Raw genomic sequence first — 21,446 nt, forward strand, 5'->3', positions numbered from 1 at the left:
GTGTTTGACTTTGATTGTTTAGAGCCTCAGCTCTATACAAACCGTGCCCATAAAAATTACATGATCTTATGTTTATATTAGAATAGTATCAAACGGTAAAATATTAAATAGTCTTATAGTTATTTTAATAAAAAAGATATACAATGAGACATTGTATTGCATAAGACGGTCATAATTATTTATAACCATCCAATGTTTAATTTTATAGCTTGAAGTTGGGGATAGTATTGTCAGGCCTATGATGAGGAGGTCTCTTCCTCCATTTTCACCAAAAAAAGGTAGGAGCCCAAATCTGCACTGCACTGCACTTTCTAAGCTTCCATTCTCACCTAAAACATTCAAAAAACCGATTTAAAAATGAGTAAAGGCGAGTCATCCCCACTAAATCACCCAAAAAACGAAGAAAGTCTATCACTCAGCATAAGAGGCATGGAATCCCAAAACTACAAGTACTCTCTCGTGGTTTCTACCGAGGGATCAAACGAACACATGGTCCCTCACGATCAAGAAGTCATTCGTTGTTGTTGTTCCAAACTCTCAAGGAAATCAACGCATTTCTCCACTCCTAGGAGCTTTAAACTCAGAAATATACCCAGCCTTCCTCCTGGTTTCATCTCATTCCACTTGATTTTTAGGCAAAATAATGATCCCTTTGGTCTCCCTTCAGCACAAGGTATCGTTTCTTGTTCTTTTCATTTTCCTTGTTCTTTTATATGCTTTTTCCCTTTAATTATAATTTACTTATATGGGGCCTTTTAACTTATATGAGGCTTCGATTGCTTAAGATCGGTAAAGACTGATGTTTGTGTTTATTCAGCTTGATAATTAGAAGGGTTTGTGTTGCTTAGGTTTAGTTTAAAGTCCTTGATGTGGTTTGGGGTTGAAGTTTTTCAGTTGGTTACTTTTTAGAGTTTTTCAGCTGGTTATTTTTAGGGTTTTGGTTGCTTATGTGTTTGATTAAAGTTTTGTTTCCAGGGTTTTGCAGCTGCCCACAAAGAGAATTGATTGAAGCCTCACAAGTACAGTGTTTAATATCAGAGGCTTCTATGATGAATGATGCAGGTAGTGTAATAGGGGAGTACAAATGGTGAAAAGTGAGGAAGATGGCTCTAATCATTTGGATTAGCAAGATTTTTAAATGCGTAATGCTTGAAATTTGGGTGTTGAAGTAAATATACAAGCGGGTATATGCGGGATGCGGAAATCTAAGATCTCATAAAATTTTAGATATTTGAAACATTATAAACTTCATTTTTTGATGTTGTTACTTGGGTGACATTGTTCTTTATTGTATGAGTATAAACTTTTACACATTTGAAACAATTATTTGGGTGACATTGTTTCATTATTTTACGAGATCTACCGGCTTTATGTAAAGGGAAGTACCTATTTCTTATCAAAATCACTTTTATTAATTATTATGAAATTGTTGTGAGATATCTCAATATACATGTTATGTTAAATTGAATTTTTACATCCTTGTACAATGTAAAAGGAAGTGCTTCTCTATCCTAAAAATGAAGTGTATCTTTCAAAGTGAATTTAATATCTGTCCTACAAACTTTAAGTAGATGAATTATACATGTGGTCATTTCAATCTTCAAAATGAACTCACATATATTGTAGCTCTCCTTTTACCAGGTACTGAGAGATTTAACATATGTATGAAGAGTTTTATTGTATTTGTAAGTAGAGCTCGCACATATTGTAGCTAGCCTTTTTAACATGTTGTGAGAGATTTAACATATATTGGGAGTGTTTTACTGTATTTGTAAGTAGCCTTTTGGCATGTATTGAAAGATTTAAGATATGGTGAAAAAGTTGTATGGTATTTATGTCGTCGATGTATTACATGAACATTTGAGTTAGTCATTTAATAGGAGACTGGATGTTTGTAGCAGGATTGGACATTTGTAACTACTTGTTGAGTCTCAAAACCCTTTATTAAAACCATTTGTTATAAGTTTCTATATCCACCTATGGAGAGCTTAGACTATGATTCCAATGTATGAATGTATCTAAGTATATGAAATGAATGTAGTAATGACTAAGGAGCATGAATTGTTTTGTGCACAATTTGCAAACTGATCACACTTTTTACATCTTCCATATACATGAATAGATTAAGGAGATGAAGCGATCATATAAGGAGACGTTCCCCATAAAATATATTATAATACCGAGTATGAAAGCTTCTCTCTTCTTTCATTTGAAAACTCTGTCTTTCTTAAATGAGTGTTCTTTGAGTGTGTCAAGGAAAAAAGTTATAAAGAGTGTGATCAGAGAGTCCTATGAGGCTGTGCTTGGCTTCCCTTCTCTCATTTTCTTATTGAATCCATGCTGTTATCTGTGTCCTTGTTGAGCGTATGTACTAGTCTTTTGCAACTCCTTCATTCATGTTTTAAACCATTTTGTTGAATAACCTTGTGGTGTTTTTACCCAATTGTTTTAATGTATGTATTCTGTATTAGTTTACAAAGTAAGCATTTGCATCACTCTTCCTTAAAAAACCTATTTACTCTAATTATAGTGATAGTAGTTAGGACTGGTTAACCAAGTCATCCCCATACGAAGCAAAAAAGAAAAGGGTTTTAAAAGGGTCAAGTCTAGAATAAATTCACTGTCTATAGTTAACCAAAAAAGGTCAACCATTAAGGTCTTGGATGAAGGTCTTGTTTCCATTTTCAATCTTGCGACAAAATTTAACTTGCCTGACATTATCTATCACACCCTTAAAACTTTAAGTTGAATGGCATCTTATGGCTTAGCAGGTTCTGGTTTTAGGGTTTTCTATGATGGGCTCAAGGATGAAGCCTGACCTTTTGCATGCTGCAATGTGTGAGACCGGCACAGCCAGCTTACATATTAATTTGATCCAAGCTAGGGCTGGGAACAGGTGTAGGTCCTGCTATTTTATGCTTTTCACTTGCGTCATTTTTTTGTCTTTTTTTTTTTCTTTGGGTTGTTCGGTAGTAGGATCCAAAATTGGGACATCTTGTTGCAGTGATGAACAACTTAATCAACCAAGTCAAACCTCGAAATCATATGTACTTCCATAGTTTAAAAATAATAAAAAGTACTCATAAGGGCTCAACGGGCTTGAAGGGCAAGGAAATGGCCTGATCCAAATTCCAATTGAGCTTGAGTGTTTAGAGCCGAGCCTAGGTCATGGGCCTAATATAGGAGCCCGAAACTTGTCAAAATTGGGCCAGGTTTGATCTCTACATTGCCACTCCTAGGAATATTCAAAATCCTAATCTATTCACTGATTTGGCATAATGACATTCTCTGAAACAGTTTTAGTAGCTCTCAAACTTGTAGGGCATTCAAAAGAGACTTCATGTACTTGTTTCAATTTGAGCTAGGGTACTGCAAGCACGGCAAAATTAGTGTAATTTAAGCATTGGGACAAAAGCAATAAACACATAAAGTTACCAAAGGGAGCATCCACCCTAATGAAGAAGATTGGCCTTCCATGTAATATTAGCCGAAAGAAAATTTTGATTACCATATATAATGATTTTGTTTACTTGATAATTGATTCAGGCTTTCCAAGTAGGTGGAAAACAAGTGGTTCTGTTAGACCTTATCGCTTATTATGTGTTAGATGCAATATTTGGGGGAATGTATTGTGTAAAAGAATATACTTTTTGCTCTGTTAATTGATATCTTGGTTATAGTGCATTAATACGTCTACAAAAGATTTAAGCTTTCAAATGTACCTTTTAGAGCCATGGTGTGTGTATGGTTCTTGCTGCATTAATTATCCAAAAGAGGAAGATTACGTAGTTAATCACGTCAAAAATCTTTACAAATATACAAATATTTCAAGGTTCCTAATATTTCAAGAACTAATACCAGTTTTGAGTTCAGACTCTCGATGAGGTGGCTAGCAGTAAGGTGTCACAATAGAATGCCACAAGGACACAAATCACCATGTCTATATTCTTAGGAGTGAGGTCTTTCAAAATAAGGAAAGCTTGTATAATTAGGTACGAAATTTTTTATTGATGAATCAAAAATCAAGAACAAATTTGACTACAGAATTAATACTATATCTTATTGGTTTGGCAATTTCAGAAGATTTGTCCATAGTGTCGACTTTTGTTCTAAACATATTTGTAGTTCTTGACTGATCATTGCTATGGTGGACATTCTTCTCTCTATAGTATTTCTCAATTAGTTTACTTGATTTGCCCATGTGACTCCCTTTTCATTAATTTAGTAGACAATATACTAACTCAACATTTCACTTTACAGCATATGATTCTTGTTTGGTCACTTCATAAAATTCTTCCGTATATATAATACCATCACAATGTGAAGATTATTCAAGACCTTAGTAATTCTTTGCTTGTTGGTCTTTAATTGTTTTGATCTTGCAATTTTTCATGGAATTAAGCCCATATGAGGCTTTGGTGTCTTATAGGTGGCTGAAGATTTTGGGAACTCATGCACAAGTTGCAATGTCACTTTCTCCTATAATGCTTTAACACACTTCCACTATTGTTGTTGACTTTAAAATTCCGTCTCAAACTTTCTCAAGTTTAACCCACACTGAAAATCTTCTCATATTGAAATTGTATAAAGCATGTTGGGATTCCAATATAATGAAAATGTGAAGTCACCATATCCTAATCCATTAGAATTACCAACGTATCTTGAAGGCCATTTTGGTTCTTTCCTAGCCCGACTAACAATAAATTGTAAACCATCCCTTATTCATTTCTATCACCCTTCAGTAGCTTTTTCTAGTTAGAATGGCTACTTGTGGCCCTTTATGTTTGTATGCTCGTATTATTTATTGTTGTCTTTTAGATCTATATAAAGAACTGCTTGAAGTTGTTATTCATGTTTTGTTGAGATTTCTTGTGGGCATCGATCTCAAACTAAGGTGACAAGAACCCACCTATGCAAATTTCATTGTTGTAGATTATGTTTGAGTTTGGGTTGGTTGAGATGTTCATTCGGTAATTTTGTTGTAGCTTCCCAGAGCATTTCTTGTGTTATTTTGACTTAGTATTTTGGTGCATCTATTTGATTATGACAAAGCAATAATTACCCTGATAGCATTTAGCTAAGCAACACGAACTTGGCCGGGTTATTAATGGTATCATATTGCAAATTTATCCTTATGCCTTTCACTCTGCACATTAAATGGCCAGGATTTTTTGTCCTCAAAATAATGGGTCTCGATTTAAACTGCCAAGCTGCCTTAAGTTAGAAATCTTTCTATTTCATTTACTAAAGAGTCATATTAGTCTTACGTGGACTTACCTTTAGTAACCTTGAAAGCAATCACTTCACTCGTCTTTGCTATTGAAACCCGCAAGCGGTTACTTCTAACCATTATACAAATAGTACAAAATGTTAAGGTTAATTTTGACATTTGTATGTAAGAGACAGGTGTGTTTAATGTGTATCCAACACCAACATTGTATGTATGAACTGGAACCCATAAATCTTTCCTATAAAAGGACTTCCCTTCTTCCTTCCTCATCGCTCTATCCAGTTAAATGGCCATAACACTAACTTCTTCCTGTTATCGCTTTTGACCTGGTCCTAATCTTTCAAACTACTTATTCTCCCGTGCTTTTGCTTTGCCTTTGCTTAGTCTTAATACTTAGAATCTTTGTTAATTTTTCATTTGGTCTCCTTTTTTGTGTGGTGGGACAATCGTGGGATGCTAGTGTTGCCACTCTCAATACTGGGACCCATCAAGCCCACCCTGAATTCTCAGTCACAGTTATTTCTGTTGAGTTTTCCAAGTTTCAATGTTCTTTTTCTCATCATCTGGCTGTCTTTGTGCTTTACTCATGCTTCATTTGATCTTTTGAAGTTTTGAGTTGCTTTGATTTTATCAATACTGTAGAACCCAGGTCTCACAAGCACACTTCGAATTTTAGAGATCTCAAGCTTTGCAAGCAGATTGTGTGCTTTAACAGGTGTTTATCACTGTGCTCTAGTGGCTGGTTATGTGGAGTCTACTTGCATACTGCTTAGTTTGAAGGTAGCAAGTCTTCTGGAATTAAATTAAATACCTCTTCTGTGTGTTATAGAGTGGTTAGATTTTGTAAACTACCCGGGCTCCCATATAGTAAATGAAGAAGCAAGCAGGAATAGGCGGTATCGGAAAATAGAGGTGTGGGGTTTGGTGTTTGTAGATCGACATGCATATCCAGCAAGGGTGATTTGTGGGATCGTCGGTCAAAAATTATCTCTGAGGATAAGAAACAATCACTGGAACACAATTCGAGAATGTGTGTGCATGAGGCATGTGAACAATCTTATTTGTATGCATATCCAGCAAGGGTGATTTGTGGGATCGTCGGTCAAAACTTATGTATATGAGTATAAGAAACAATTACTGGAACACAATTCGAGAATGTGTGTGCATGAGGCATGTGAACGATCATATTTGTCATGAATGTGCATGAGGCACGTGAACAATCCTATTCTTCATGAACCATGGTCTATCTACTTGCTCTTGTATACCTTTAGACCAGGTACGAATATATCAAGTTGTTTTGCTCAGAGTCCCTCTATCTTGTTCTATTTTCTGTTCCGGAGCCAACGTCAACGCGAACATGCTATCTATGATGACTCAACCGAAAGAAGAGTACTACAAAAATCATGCCATCTATGATGACTCAAAGATAAACAGAAAGAAGAATACGACAAATGATCATGCTTCGATGACTCACATAAGAAAAGAAAGAAGAATTACCAAGGTGAAAAACGCAATTCACGATATTGTTAGTCGAGGATTTACAGGCTCTCGTTTGTTGTATCGCTACAAGTTTTGGTGGCATTTATCAATCTTCGGTAAAAGCGAGGATGCAAATTTCATTTAGTCTGTTTGACTGTACTTGGTGTCTCCGACATTTCATAGTGTTCTCATCAGTGGTTTAAAAAACGGATCGGTTCTCCGGATCGAATATCTCAAAATTTCACTTGGATCGGTATTACTTTGTTTTTTTTTTTTTTTTTTTTTTTTTTTTTTTTTTTTTTGACATGAATCTTATATTTTTTGACAAGAAATTTTTTTTGTTGTATTACCTCTTTTTTTTTTTTTTTTTTGACAAAACCTTATATGTTTTTTTACAAAAAATTTTTATACTTTTATTTTTTTTACAAGAAAAAAAAATTTTGTTGTATTACTATTATTATTATTTTATAAGAACCATATATTTGTTTTTACAAAAAACTTTAGTTTTTTTCAGGGAAGGATGTGAAACCTGTCAAGAGTTGAAAGGGCGAGCTAACCACCGCATCATAGTGTGAATTATGTTATTATTCGCCCGACTTAAAAAATATATTATATTACTATTTCAGCTATTACCTTTTATCACAACAATCCACATTGGAAAGACAAAAAAAAATCGACTGGAATAAATATTGTTTTGTTACCAATTTTTAACACGTGTCAAACGCGTGAAGTCGGGTAGGGTTTGTGTGTGGTAAAGGACATGTGGCCTGGAGGTTTGTTGGACACCTATCACCCATTTTAATCCAATAAAATGCCCAGGCGATTCTCATCCAAATATTTACAAAATGGCTGGGCGATTCATGACGTCATGCACCAAAAATGCCCCGGCGATTAATCCACAAAAATGCCCAGGCGATTCTCATCCAAATATTTACAAAAATGGCCGGGCGATTCATGACATCATGCACCAAAAATGCTCAGGCGATTCATGATGTCATGCATCGAGTTAGTTTTACACAAGTATTGATACGACGTCATGCACCAATAATGCCCGGGCGATTCATGACATCGTGCACCAAAAATGCCCGGGCGATTCATGACGACATGCACCGAGTTATAATATGTCAGGCGATTCATGACGTCATGTACCGATATCAACACGATGTTATGCACCAAAAATGCCCGGGCGATTCATGATGTCGTGCACCGAGTTAGTTTTACATAAGCATCGACATGGGATTTCTCTCTCCGTTTTACACAGGTATCGACACGACGTCATACACCAATAATGCACAGGCGATTCATGACATCATGCACCAAAAATTCCCAGGCGATTCATGACGACATGCACCGAGTTATAATATGCCAGGCGATTCATGACGTCATGTACCGATATCAACACGATGTCATGCACCAAAAATGCCCGGGCGATTCATGATGTCATGCATCGAGTTAGTTTTACAAAAGCATCGACATGGGATTTCTCTCTCCGTTTACACAGGTATCGACATGACGTCATGCACCAATAATGCCCGGGCGATTCATGACATCATGCACCAAAAATGCCCTGGTGATTCATGACGACATGCACCGAGTTATAATATGCCAAGCAATTCATGACGTCATGTACCGATATCTACACGATGTCATGCACCAAAAATGCCCGGGCGATTCATGATGTCGTGCACCGAGTTAGTTTTACACAAGCATCGACATGGGATTTCTCTCTCCGTTTTACACAGATATCGACACGAGATTTCTCTCTTCGTTTTATACAAGTATCGACACGGCATTTCTCTAGAACCAGGGATTTCTCTAAAACCCGGTGATTCTCCGTTTTACACAGGTATTCTGAAGCGATTTCTCCGTTTTACACAGGTATCGACAAATGCCGACTCGGCGACTTTTCAACCACAGGATTTCTCTAGAACCAGAGATTTCTCTAGAACCGGGTGATTCTCCGTTTTACACAGGTATCCTCGAGCGATTTCCCTGTTTTACATAGGTATCGACACGGGATGACCGGTCGATTCCGTGCCAACTCGGTGACTTTTAAACCACAGGGTCTTGTTAAATCCCAGGCGATTCTTCGTTTTACACAGGTATCCCCGGGCGATTCTCTGTTTTACACATGTATTGACACGGGATGACCGGTCGATTCAGTCCCGACTCGGCGACTTTTAAACCACAGGTACTTATTATTCAATTTCAGATCTCTCGACGACTTTTAGACCACAAGTTCTTATTATTCAATTTCAGATCTCTCGACGACTTTTAAACCACTAGTTCTTGTTATTCAATTTCAGATATCTCTCTCATGCTCATATGAAAAGATGGCCAACTACCAGTACAGAATGGCCGGTTCTTCTCTAGAACTGGGTGATTCTCTATTTTACACAGGTAACAATACAAGATGATCGATTTCCGAGTCGAATTGATCAATTCTGTGGCGACTGGACGACTTTTAAACCACTGGTTCTTATTATTCAATTTCAGATCTCTCTCTCTCACACTCATGTGAATAGATGGCTAACTACCCTATGATGGAAAGATAGATGTCCAATACCATCACTTGGCTAAAAAGGATGAAAGTGTCTAAAATGTCCAGAGAGAGAGAGCCCCATTTGAGGCGTGTCTTAGTTTGATCGTTCAGGCCTCACCTTTATATAAACTTTTTCTGTATTTAAGTAAATGATTAAAGTACATAATAGTAACAATTACTCCTAACCATTATATGCAAATTTGGATGACTAGGAGGCAAACCAAAAAAAAGTTTCAACATTGTGGTATGCCTTTAGCCGACCAATTGCTCGTCTAACGGTTAGGGATGATGATAATATTCTTATATCAAAGACAGAAGGTATTGCATGCAAATAGCTTGTGTCAATCATTTTATCAAATTCAATTATAGGCGTCTTCATTTGACTTGTATGCGATCAAAGTGTACCCATTCCTTTGGAGTTGTCCTACCTTTTTTTGGCTAAATAAATGGGTTAATCTATTTCTTGGGTAGTTCAGTTGTAGGTATCAAACTTGTGTATATTATGTAATCTCCTCCAATTACTAATTCATTGTAAAAGAATTGCTTCAGGTGCTAAAATTTTTCTCCTAAACCCAATCATACTTATAATATTTTATTTGTTTTGCTTATTTTATGTGACAACATAAAAAAACCATATAAACTTTCTTGTTCCTCCCTCTCTCTAACTGGTTCGTGCATGAAGGGTGAGGCTTTGGCAACCCATAGTTGAAAAAATGTACAAGGACGAAATGAGAAGATGAACAAAAGGGATTACAATCATCTTCTCAAGCCTAAAGAGGACTCCTAATTCTTCCATTAAGCTTCTGGGCCATACCTATTTCCCTCTCTAAGTTTTAGAGCATTTAAAATCTCTCTCTAGATATATACAATTCTCGCTGAAATTTGTATAGGTTTACCTGCCCGGCTTTGTTCCTCCATTTAATGGAGACTTGTGAAGACCATGTGTGCGGCTTCATCACACTTGAAAAATCAATGGAAAATCTGCCAAATGGCTGGAAATTTGGATAGAACCAAGTTTTTTGTATCAAAGAGCCGTAGATGACAGATAGAAGGGGTGGGGGGGGGGGGGGAGAGAGATGAGATAGAGAGAGGGAGAGAGGCCGTATGAGAGAGAGGAGATGGTGGGTAAAATGAGAGTGAGAGTGAGAGTGAGAGTGAGAGGGTGAATGCATTTGAGATTTGGCACGGATAGTAAAAAGTTATTATATGCAACAAACGGGTATCAATACTATTGAGGGGGTTGCAAGAAATATTTAAGAAAAGTTTAATGCCACCGGATTGTCTTCACAGTTTAGGGGGACACCTGAAAAATGTTTGCGAAAATAGAAATTATAGAGATATTTTTCCTAAAACATTTGTCCCAATTGATGAGAGGGCTATGGATGAAACTCAAGAAAAAAAATTTATTCCTCAATTTGTTTAAGAGAGGAGGGGTAGAAATAAAATCCAATAAAAATTGGATGATTCCACAGTGTGTATAGGAGAGGCAGGAAAATGGGATCATTACACATTGTGTACAACAAGGGCAAAAGTGACATAAATGAGGTCATAGACAAATAAAATTTATCCTCAACCTTAAGAGGAGAGAGATGACAGTAAAATTAAATTCAAATTCAAATATGTCTCAATTGAATAGAAGGGTAGAGGCATAATTATATAAAAAAATTATATCATTTCTCAATTTGTATCAGGTGGGGTAAATGTGAAATTTAATAAAACGATCAGATCATTTCTCAATTTACTTACAGAGGGGTAGAAGTGTAAAAAGCAGGATCACTTCACAATTTGTATGAGAGGGACAAAAGTAGAGATAAAAAAATAATTGACTTCAACCTTAGGAGGAGAGAGGTGGAAGTAAAATGAAGAATTTAGATTAGGGAAAATTATAAATACCTCTTAATTTCTACTTATCTTCGTTTCTAATATTTTTTCTATCACATCCTAAACTCCAACCTTTTTATTTTTATTTTTTTGTATTTACCCTCCCCTTCCGATCAAATAGTCAAGTAGATTTGTGACAAAACTGTCATTTTCTCTCTTTTTTCCTTTTTCTCTCTCTCTCACACTTCTCTCTACTTCTCTCTCCAACTGTCCTCTCATTTTCTCTTTTTACCTCTCTCTATGCTCGTTCTCTCTATTTCTCTCTCTACTACCTTCTCTCTACCCGCAAAGAGATTATGACAGAGAGGGAAAGCTTCTGGCTGGGAGGGACAGATTTTCGGCAGAGAGGGAGAGATTCCAACAGAGAGATTTCTGGCAAAGAGGGAGAGATTCTGGCACACAGAGAGAGATTCAGACAAAGAGGGAGAGATTTTTGGCATCGAGTTTGGGCGAGAGGGACTTTAGGTTATAGCGAGAGATGTTCGAGAGAGACTCACCGTGCAAGATGGAGAGATTTAGGCACCAAGAGTGAGAAAGTTCGAGAGAGAGAACTTAGAGCATAGAGAGAGAAATTTGGGTAGAGAGAGAGAGGTAAAGAGAAAGTGAGAGATAGAAAGAGTAAGAGAGAGAAAGTTAGGCACGTGTTTTTTTTTTTAAGGAGAAGAGAGAAAGAAAATGACGGTTTTGTCTCAAATCTAGTTGATTATTTGTCTAGGGTTTGATACAAAAAAACTTGGATTGGGGTTTAGGATGTGAGAAAAAAAATATTGGGAGGAAGATGTTTAGGAAGTTGAAATTTAAGAAAGGAGGGGGGGGGAGGGGTAGTTATAATTTTCACTTTAGATTACGTCTAAATTAAAAATAGGATTAGAAATGAAATTCAATACAATAATTAGATCATTTATGTATAGATGAGGTCTGTATAGAGCCGAGGCTCTAAACAATCAAAGTAGAGCGCACCTTCAAATAGTGTCGAGAAATATGGTTTCAATACTATAAATATTTGTGATAGCCTTAAATATATTTTTATATCTAATTATAAAATTTAAAGCTTCTAAAATAGTGCAGATCGAGTAGTTATATGAAAACTTGAAAATCTTGAAAATTGACAGTCCAAAAATGCATTATATGATGTACTATTTTCAAAACTTGAAATCTAATTTTTTCTCATTTCCATGCATCTTGATGTCGAGATGATTAATTTGAGTATATTCTGACATCAAAACAACCTCTTCTAGTAAAATTTTTGAGGTGCGTTCTAATTTGATTTTTTAGAGCCTTGGCTCAATATAAACTCTTTCCTTTGTATAAGAGAGGAAGGGTAGAAATGAAAATTCAATAAATAGATTACTTTTCAACCTAAGAGAGGATGGGTAAGCGTGAAAGTAAATAAAAAATTGGATCATTAGCTAATATAAGACAAGCAAAAATGAAATAGGCAAAAAGTATAAATAGGATCATTTCACAATTTTGTATAAGGGGCAAAGAAGGGTTATACATGAAATTTAATTTGAAAAACATTTTACAATTTGTCAGTGGGCCAAAAGTGAAATAGACAAAATACGTGAAGCAGAACAATATGTATATGAGGGGCAAAAGTGAAATGGAAAAAAAAATAAAAAGATCATTTTGCAATTTGTATGAGAGGCAATTACATGTATGCATAAAATTCAAAAAAAAAAAAGAGAATAATTTCACAATTTGTATAAAGGCCAAAAGTGAAATAGGCAAAATAATTTCACAATTTGCATGAGGCCCAAAAGTGAAATAGGCAAAATAAGGGGGGCAAAACCATTTGTATGGAGGGGGTAAAAGTGATATGAGAGGGGGCAAAAGTAAAATAAGAAAAAAAAAAAAAAAATTTGGACCATTTCTCGATTTGTGCGTGTCTTACTTGGCCATGCTAACCTTCACCATCGAGAAATGGGGCAAAAGTGAAACATACAGGCAAAAGTGAAATGAGATAAAAAATATATATATGCTAATCTACTCCATCCAGAAATCAAGAAAAGGGGGCAAAAGTGAAATATACATGCAAAAGTGAAATAAGAAAAAAATGCTAATCTTCTCTATCGAAAAATGGTGCAAAAGTGAAATATACAGGCAAAAGTGAAATAAGAAAAAAAAAAAAAAAATGCTAATCTTCTCTAACGAGAAATGGGGCAAAAATGAAATAAGAAAAAAAAAAATGCTAATCTTCTCTATCGAGAAATGGGGCAAAAGTGAAATAGACAGGCAAAAGTGAAATAGACAGGCAAAAGTGAAGTAAGAAAGAAATATACAGGCAAAAGTAAAATAAGAAAAAATATATATATATGTTAATCTTCTCTATCGAGAAATGGGGCAAAAGTGAAATAAGAAAAAAAAAAAAAATTGTCAACCTTTCTCTATGGAAAAATAGGCAAAAGTGAAATACAAAACTATACAGGCAAAAGTAAAATAAGAAAAAAAAAATATATATGTTAATCTTCTCTATCGAGAAATGGGGCAAAAGTGAAATAAGAAAAAAAAAAAAATTTGTTAACCTTTCTCTATCGAAAAATAGGCAAAAGTGCAATAAAAAAAAAAAACGATTTAGACCATTTATCGAGTGTGCCATCGTTGTGCAAGGGCCGTGTTAATCTTTTCCATATCATTCCAATTTTATCAGATATATTCAAAAAAACAACTTTCAGAGCATAACCTTAGTGTTATAAAGTAGTATGTGATTTTCAGTGACTTAGATGTGGGATTGAACATCCTCCTGTACTGCACCCACCCAACCCAATTATCAAATCCATCATGACGTCAATCTCTCCCTCCATCTCTTTACATCATGACATATTAAATCTCCCCTCCGCTCTCTATCTCCACCACCACCACCACATCAACTCTCTCCGTCTCTCACAAAATCATGAATCACACTCTTCTCCCAAAAATACTTCAGGCCATCAAAACTCTCTCTCTTTACATCATCAAATCATACTCTCCTCCCAAATTTATATTAGCCACCAAATTCAAAACTCTCTCTCTCTCTATTGTGGCACCAAAAAAATCATCGAAAATGTTTACATAGAGGAGAGGCTCTAAACAGTCATATTAGTGTGCACCTCAAAAATTTCATTAAAAGATATTGTTTTGATGCTAAAATATCCTCAAATTGATCATCTGGACATTAAAATTTATAGACATGAGAAAAAATGAATTTCAAATTTCGGAAATAGTGCATCTTGTAATGTATTTTTGTACTATCAATTTCCAAGATTTTCATAGATCTTCTCGATCGGTTATTTTTTAAGCTTTAAATTTTATAATTAGAGATAAAAATATATTTTAAAGATATCACAAAGATTTTCAGTATTGAAATCACATTTCTCGACACTATATGAAGGTGTGCTCTACTTTGATTGTTTAGAATCTTGGCTCTATACAAACCGCACGCCTATCCTTCACTTCCTTTGCATATTTTCTCCCTCTAGAAGCCACAAACGCGGAGAGAGAAAAATTTGAGGTAAAGACCCATTTTCAAAAGGAATATCGTTTGATAGGGCTGCAGCCCTATCAAAATAAGTAAAGCCTCACAATAAAGTTCATCAAAAATTGTAATTCTAGTGTCGGAAAACTTTTAAATTATTCATCTCAGCTTGAACATTATTATTGTGAAAAAAATTGGGATATCAAGTTTTGTATATTGCACCAAATCATCTAGATTATCCATTTCACCCTAAAAAAAATTATTAACATGTCCACAAGATCAGTACCATTTTTTTAAAAAAAAAGTTTATATAAGGATGCAACCTTCTAATGTAGAACTGCAGATGCACCTAAAAATCCATCAAAAAAGATAATTTTAATGCTGAAAAACCCTATGATTGATCATCTCGACATCGAGATGTATGACCATGAAAAATAAAAAGATTTTAAGTCTTAGAAGTAGTCCATTTTACAACATATTATCTACACCGTCCATTTTCAAAATTTTCATACGTTTATAGATCTACTTGATTTTAATCATTTTTTAAATTTAAAATTTTATAATTAGATATAAAAATAGATTTTGAGATAATCCTAATAACATTTTACATCAAAATTATATACCATGATAAAATTTGAAGGTGCACCTTACCTCTACAGCTACGGATGCATCCGTATGCCAACTGCACCCATATATTGTCGGTGTTGGAAATTGATTGTAGAGTTGTCATGAACACTTTCAATGCCCAAAATACTTTCCAGATAAAGATTTGAGGTGAGGTTTTATTTTGTTTTCATAAAGCCTAGGCCCTATAGAAACTTCATTTTCTCCAAAAGGCTAATCCTATGTAATCTTACGAAATTTATTTTGTTGGTTGGATTTTTATGTATCTTACCATAAATTATTGGATGTTCCTTTTATGGATGGTATATAATAATTTGAGAAATTTATGAAAATGCTTTCTAATGTAATATAATATAGTTAATGTACATTACCGAGTAAATTATTAACTTGTTGAGAACTTTGGTGTCTTATAAATTACTTAAGAACTCTCCCCTTTCATCCTCATCACTTCCTTTGATATTTGGAACCAGGAATGCCACAAGAACAACCTCTTCTTTTTGTAGCCTTTCTTAACTTTCACTCTTCAATACTGTTTAGATTTCACATGTTGTTTATTTCATCATATTTAAGACTCTGTAACGAGTTTCTGCATCTTCTTTTCCCCTTTTTTTAATCCTCTTTAAATTGTTCAGTTATGATTTATCTTCTTTCGAAGTTGGAGTTCGATTTGATCAATTCTAGAGAAACTAAGTCACACTAGCATACTTCATGGTATTAGTAAGTGGTTAGCATGAGGCATGTGTTCTTTTTTAAATAAGAAGAAACTAGGTTGGCTTGTTTGGGTATTTTGGGAGAAACTTTATAGTTCACACAATTGGCCTTTTGAGCATAAAGATTTGTGAAAGTCTAGTCTCATAGATTTCAGGATTTATGATAAGATATGTCAAGGTTTTATACTGGCTATCTACCTAACGTAACACACCTCATTTTTTGACAGTACTTATTGCTGATCTTCAGAATCCATAATTAGAGATAGGCCCAATCTATTTGAGGATGGGTCTGCATTTGAATTCAGCACCACTTGCAGGACAATTCCTCCAAAATGGATGTGTAGGAGGCCCAGGCCCATACTTCTAAAATGGCAGCTAACTGTGTGAAGGCTAAGCCCCCTCTCCCTAGATTCATTTTGATATTTTGCCATGTATAGGAACAATCCTATTATATCAACAATAGAATGCCCTGACCTCCAGGGTCATAGTAGCGTACCTAGCCTGAGCTTATATAATATGCTAAGCCTTTGAAATTATGGTGGCATATTAATATTTTTTATCCTTTTGACTAGGTACAAATTTATGTTGTTCTCTTGGCTGAGGTTATGGTGTGTTAGCCAAATCCGCTCTCCAAAATCAATTTTAGAAATGGATTTGGTAACCAAAACTTGAGGGGCTGGCAATCATGACGATAGATCACAGACATAGAAAAGAAACTTTAAATTCAAAAATTGGCATTGTTTGAACTTCTGTTTTGCATCTGTCATTTTACTTCTTCACAGTTCATCAGATCTGCACCAATTTTTAAGCATAAAAAAAAGGGATCCAAATTGGAGAGCTGAATACAAAGAGCAAGGGAGAGCAAGCTACTTCACTGAAAACCAAATTGGTTGATGGAAAAATAATACTCAGAAATCAGTCGGGGATTTGCAACATCATTTGTTATCTCACAATGGGTTTTGGTGGCATGTATCTTCCTATGGAGAGAAGAAAACACAAAAACTTCATACAAATTATTGGTCCTGTTTATTATCACACCATAGATTTAGGTGGTATATGACTTTCTCTAGAAAAGAAAAATATATAGATTTCATGTAGTCTCCTTGGGCAGAATTGACCTCCCTAACTTTTTGCAATTATTTATTTATTTTCAAGTTGTCATCTTCCTTTTTAGTGTATTCATTTTGACCCCTCTCTCTCTCTCTAATGACCTAATGCATTTTGATAACATACTGAATTGCATTGTATTGCAGAGCTCCTCAGGGCTGATGAAGATTGGTAAAAGACTGCCAATTTTTAGGGTTACAAAACTGTGTACTATTATAGAAATGACTGTATGCAATGAACCACCTTCTTAATAAGGATATGCAATAGAGGAAAAAAATATTCTACACAAAAAATATATACAAATTTCTATAACTTCATTAACCCTATAGACAATGTGCACTTTCCTTAACAATACACACATACAAGGATGGATGAGTGAAATGATTGTTAATTACTCTCTAATGGGAAACAAGAGGCATATGATCTCTCTCTCTTTTTTTTGGGACAATATTACAAAACGTATATCTCTCTACCTTGAGTAAATTACATGCTAACTGCATATGTGAAAGTACTTATTATCACTGATAATTCACTATTTCGATAAAGTTGATTATGGCAATGGCAATGAGTGATCTATTGTTTGCTAGTGTCTATCATAAAATTGTGTGAGTTGAACTTATGTATATTTTCACAAATAAGTTTATCCCTTTGATAAGTTGTTCTTACTTCACCTAGTATAACTTTATCCAATTTGCAATGCGTAACATTCCGTCAATTTGCAACCATTCCAACTCGAGATTAAATTTTTTTTTATGGGTATTTAGATAAATAAAAAGATATGCATAGGTATTAAATTATTCATCTCTCATAAGTAATTTCCTAAATTTCACTTTCTAGATTCACAATTGCAGCCGTAAAAATCAAATACTCATCGAATTTTGGGTTGAAAATCTTAACTCACTGTTCCCCGACACAGCTAAACCAAACCGATGCCCCTGTTGGAGGCCTCTTCTCCTTGACTAAGTGCGGATTCATTTCCTTGCAATTGGATACGGGGCTCATTTCCCAACTGATGGTATAGACATAGTGAATGGATAAACTTCCCACCATCTTCAACCTTGTAACTAATTGAGGGAAAGGTATACAATGAAATCATTTATTTATATTTGGTAAGGAAGTTATAATGTGGCCATTATATGTGAAGTTGGATCCCGTCCATTAACTAGGCCAAAAGTCCAAAATAGAAAATAAGGCTTTAAATTCAAAAATAAAAATTTATAAACTTTATGTCACACTTCAGATTGTCAGATTTCATATACTATCTCTTAATATCTCGAACTTCGTGAAAAATGCCTTTAGTGAAATCATCAGATTTCACATACTATCCCTTAATATCTTGAACTTCGTGAAGAATGCCTCTCGTGAAATCATCCTCCAAAACAATGACAGGGCGGGCTCCTGCTCGCCCTTTTCTCTTCCCACTGAAACCACCCAACTTAACCCTCATCTTTCACTCTCTTCACTCCCACCTCATACTCGAGCCTCTCTCCCTCCTAAACCCAAGTCTTTTGAAATGAACTATGCATATATATGATGGCCAAATAAACGACAGGAAAGGATGGTAAGAAGAAATGAAGAAATATTAATAAAAATGCAATAACAATTACTCAAAAGATCTTATTATTCACTGAGCCACCTACAAAGAATGAAAGAATATAATCATGATCAATCCACATTCGCCAAAAATTTCCCAACAACCCCCCAACCACCTCCCAAAATAATAATAATATATGCACAATATAATTGACAAAATTATCAACAAAAAAAAGAGAGAAAATTCCCTCAAGAAACCCCTCTATGAAGCATCTCATTATATTTTAAACATGAGAGTTGGCGCTGCAATCTCATTTGTTGATAAAACCTCTCAATAAACTCATCTGCCTTTGAATCAACAGACGCATCACCATCACCATCACCATCATAATATGAACCCTGATGGCAATGATCATCACCATGGTCATGATCATAACCAGCACCATAGCGATCATCGACACCATCACTGTCGATGTCGGTATCGCAGTCATCATTGTAGTCATTGTCCAATGTGATGGATGGGTTCATGCATGGAAACTTGACGATGGATCTTGGAAGGTTTAATGGGACAGTTGGGCTATCGCCGAACGAGAACTGGCGATAAGAAGTGATTTCCGAGTGGCGCGGGCCTCTGCTTAAGAACTTGAGGCCCCCCAAGAATCCCCTCTTGAAGATGCCACCTTTCCTAGCCCACAAGGCCAAACGTATCATACTCCAAGCTCTAGTAGCCAATGCACATTTCTTCCTGGCCATTGTAGAGAGAGAGAGATGGTGCTAAGAGTTTCAGAGAGATTCAGGCGGTGATGGGGGAAGAAGGGGATGAGGAGTTGAGGGAGTTGTAGAGAGAGAGAGAGGGTTTTTATGGTGCAATTGAGATGGTGAGAGTGAAGGTGGGACTTGGGTACGCGGTGTATTGTGAGAGAAGCTTCCATTTTGTTAAATTTATCTCATTTGCTTCTCTATTTCCCTACACATTTTGCTTGGTTTTTCATGTTGTTTAGTCTTTTTCTTGGTAGTTGTTTGTGTTTTAGGTTTGAGAGGTGATGTGTGTGAGTTGTCTAATGGAAAAAGGGTTATAAAACAGGTGTGATGGGTCATGGGGGACACGCTTTGGTAGTGATTGCTCACGCGGTTTGTTATGGAGCATGCCCATATCTATGCCTTAAGGGTAAATTGTATATAGGCTCTAAACAATCAAATCAAATCAGAGCCCACCTCAAAATTTTCATTAGAAAATGTTGTTTGGATGCTCAAATAGCTTCAAATTGATCATCTCCATATCAAGATAAATAGCTTCAAATTGATCATCTCCATATCAAGATGTATGGGCATGAGAAAAACAATGGATTTCAAGTTTTGAAAACAGGACATCTCGTAATAGATGTGCTCGATCCACACTATTTTTTAGGCTTTAAATTTTGTAATTAAAGATGAATTATTTTTTTAAGATTATCATATAGTTTTTCAGTATTAAAATTACATTTCTCGATACTATTTGAAGGTGTGCTGTATTTTGATTGTTCAGAGCCTCGGCTCTATACAAACCCCACCCATGCCTAAATTAGGCACACGTAATGGGGTTCATGCCCAGATATTAATCTCTCTTAAACTTCTCTCTCCATGGGCCTTTGCCAAATAAACTCAATTAGGTCTCTACATGACCCATGAAATAAGCAATATATCTTTACCGTTCAAAAAAAAAAAACATTATATCAACTCATTTGTGAACAGCTCTCTCGCTCTCTCTCTCTTTCCCCGCACACTCCAACTTGACTTTTTCATTTTTTTTTTTTTTGCCAAATTCACATATTTCCCTACCTAATTAACGACAGCATTAGTTAGAGTTTCTATATAGTGGGATAATCTATAATTCACCACCTTTCAAATTATAAAAGTTAATATTATAGTGAGTTGTGATTGGTGGATTTACTAAATATGAAACATATTTTTTTAAAAATTATTGTTAAATGATATCTTGCTCATCAAAAAAGTATATTTGTGTAAACATCATTAAAAGAAAATGAGTACTTTTGCAATTTTTTTAAGGGATAAAATTAAAATTCTTATTAAAAGATAAATGTACTCTATAAATAAAATTTTGAGACACTAAATTTCATAATACCATTATATTTTTGTAAAATATTTTAATTTGTACTAATTTTATTATTTAATTCCCTATTAAATAATTTTTAAACAAAAAATTATTATTTTTCAATAAATACATCCATCACTGCTTATTTTTACATTAACCTTTGTATTTAGATGGATTGTTAACTCTAAACAAACCCTTATATGATTTCAACAAATATGGTGTGTGCATCCTATAAAAAAAAACATTCACTGTTAAAGCCTTGATTTTGATGTTTTTCCCTAGAGAAGTAAACAAAACAAGACTTTTGAGGCGCGTTAGGTGTACTCTTGCTTTTTACTTTCCATTAAAAGACAAAGGACTTGCTGAAGTCGTAATGTCTCAACTCTTGCTTTGTACTCTCCATTAAAAGACAGAAGACTTGCTGAAGTCGGCACAAATTTTGCATAGTTTCGGCTGAAAATCGGTGTGTTCATTTGGCTTCATTTTTTGTTTTTGACTAAAAATTTACAATGTGCCCATTTGTCTTAAGGGAGATGCGTGGGTAACTGCTAATGTATGCGTGTAGGCCATTCAACTATTTTGGTGCCATTAAAATTTTCTGAAATGTTGTCAAAATTTCTAATAAGGATTCGAGAAATTTGACAAACCGGATGCTCTTGGATATTTTTTGTTGATTTTAACTTTTAATGATCGAAAAAATGCTGATTTGGATTTAGAATTTGCCAATATATGGATCAGCAATCAATGGGGACTGAACCAGTTATGCTGATCTGGATTGAGGATTTGCCAATATG

The 21,446-nt window shown here is 35.1% G+C and overlaps 1 protein-coding gene, 2 long non-coding RNA genes and 1 other non-coding gene across 9 annotated transcripts; 2 read left to right on the forward strand and 2 right to left on the reverse strand.

Annotated features, from left to right (window-relative positions):
- The first annotated feature begins 209 nt into the window (after positions 1-209).
- Positions 210-1,437, forward strand: LOC110007359 (uncharacterized). The gene is made up of 2 exons (XR_002281099.2): positions 210-673; positions 976-1,437. It is a non-coding gene; the product is annotated as an uncharacterized LOC110007359 (long non-coding RNA).
- A 5,889-nt stretch (positions 1,438-7,326) lies between these two features.
- LOC148779621 (uncharacterized) lies at positions 7,327-9,583 on the forward strand. Of its 6 annotated transcripts, none has more exons than XR_016045210.1 (4): positions 7,327-7,970; positions 8,556-8,682; positions 8,812-8,900; positions 9,016-9,436. It is a non-coding gene; the product is annotated as an uncharacterized LOC148779621 (long non-coding RNA). The 6 variants fall into 6 exon arrangements; XR_016045208.1 differs by having other exon boundaries at positions 7,332-8,210; positions 8,588-8,682; XR_016045206.1 differs by having other exon boundaries at positions 7,336-8,487; positions 8,588-8,682.
- Positions 9,584-13,695: 4,112 nt separating this feature from the next.
- LOC148779622 (U6 spliceosomal RNA) lies at positions 13,696-13,800 on the reverse strand. The gene has a single exon (XR_016046620.1). It is a non-coding gene; the product is annotated as a U6 spliceosomal RNA (small nuclear RNA).
- Positions 13,801-18,619: 4,819 nt separating this feature from the next.
- Positions 18,620-19,442, reverse strand: LOC18435504 (uncharacterized). Its single transcript, XM_006845548.3, has one exon. It carries the CDS (start codon positions 19,311-19,313, stop codon positions 18,810-18,812), a length of 504 nt encoding a protein of 167 aa, XP_006845611.1. The 5' UTR covers positions 19,314-19,442; the 3' UTR covers positions 18,620-18,809.
- Between the last annotated feature and the right edge of the window lie 2,004 nt (positions 19,443-21,446).

Source organism: Amborella trichopoda, chromosome 12, assembly GCF_054954075.1.
Source record: "Amborella trichopoda isolate Santa Cruz 75 chromosome 12, AtrichopodaSantaCruz75HAP2 v2.0, whole genome shotgun sequence".
Taxonomy (NCBI): domain Eukaryota; kingdom Viridiplantae; phylum Streptophyta; class Magnoliopsida; order Amborellales; family Amborellaceae; genus Amborella; species Amborella trichopoda.

What these genes read in the sequence shown, in the direction of transcription:
- LOC18435504 (XM_006845548.3), bottom strand. Translation starts at nt 19,313, where the DNA reads ATGGCCAGGAAGAAATGTGCATTGGCTACTAGAGCTTGGAGTATGATA.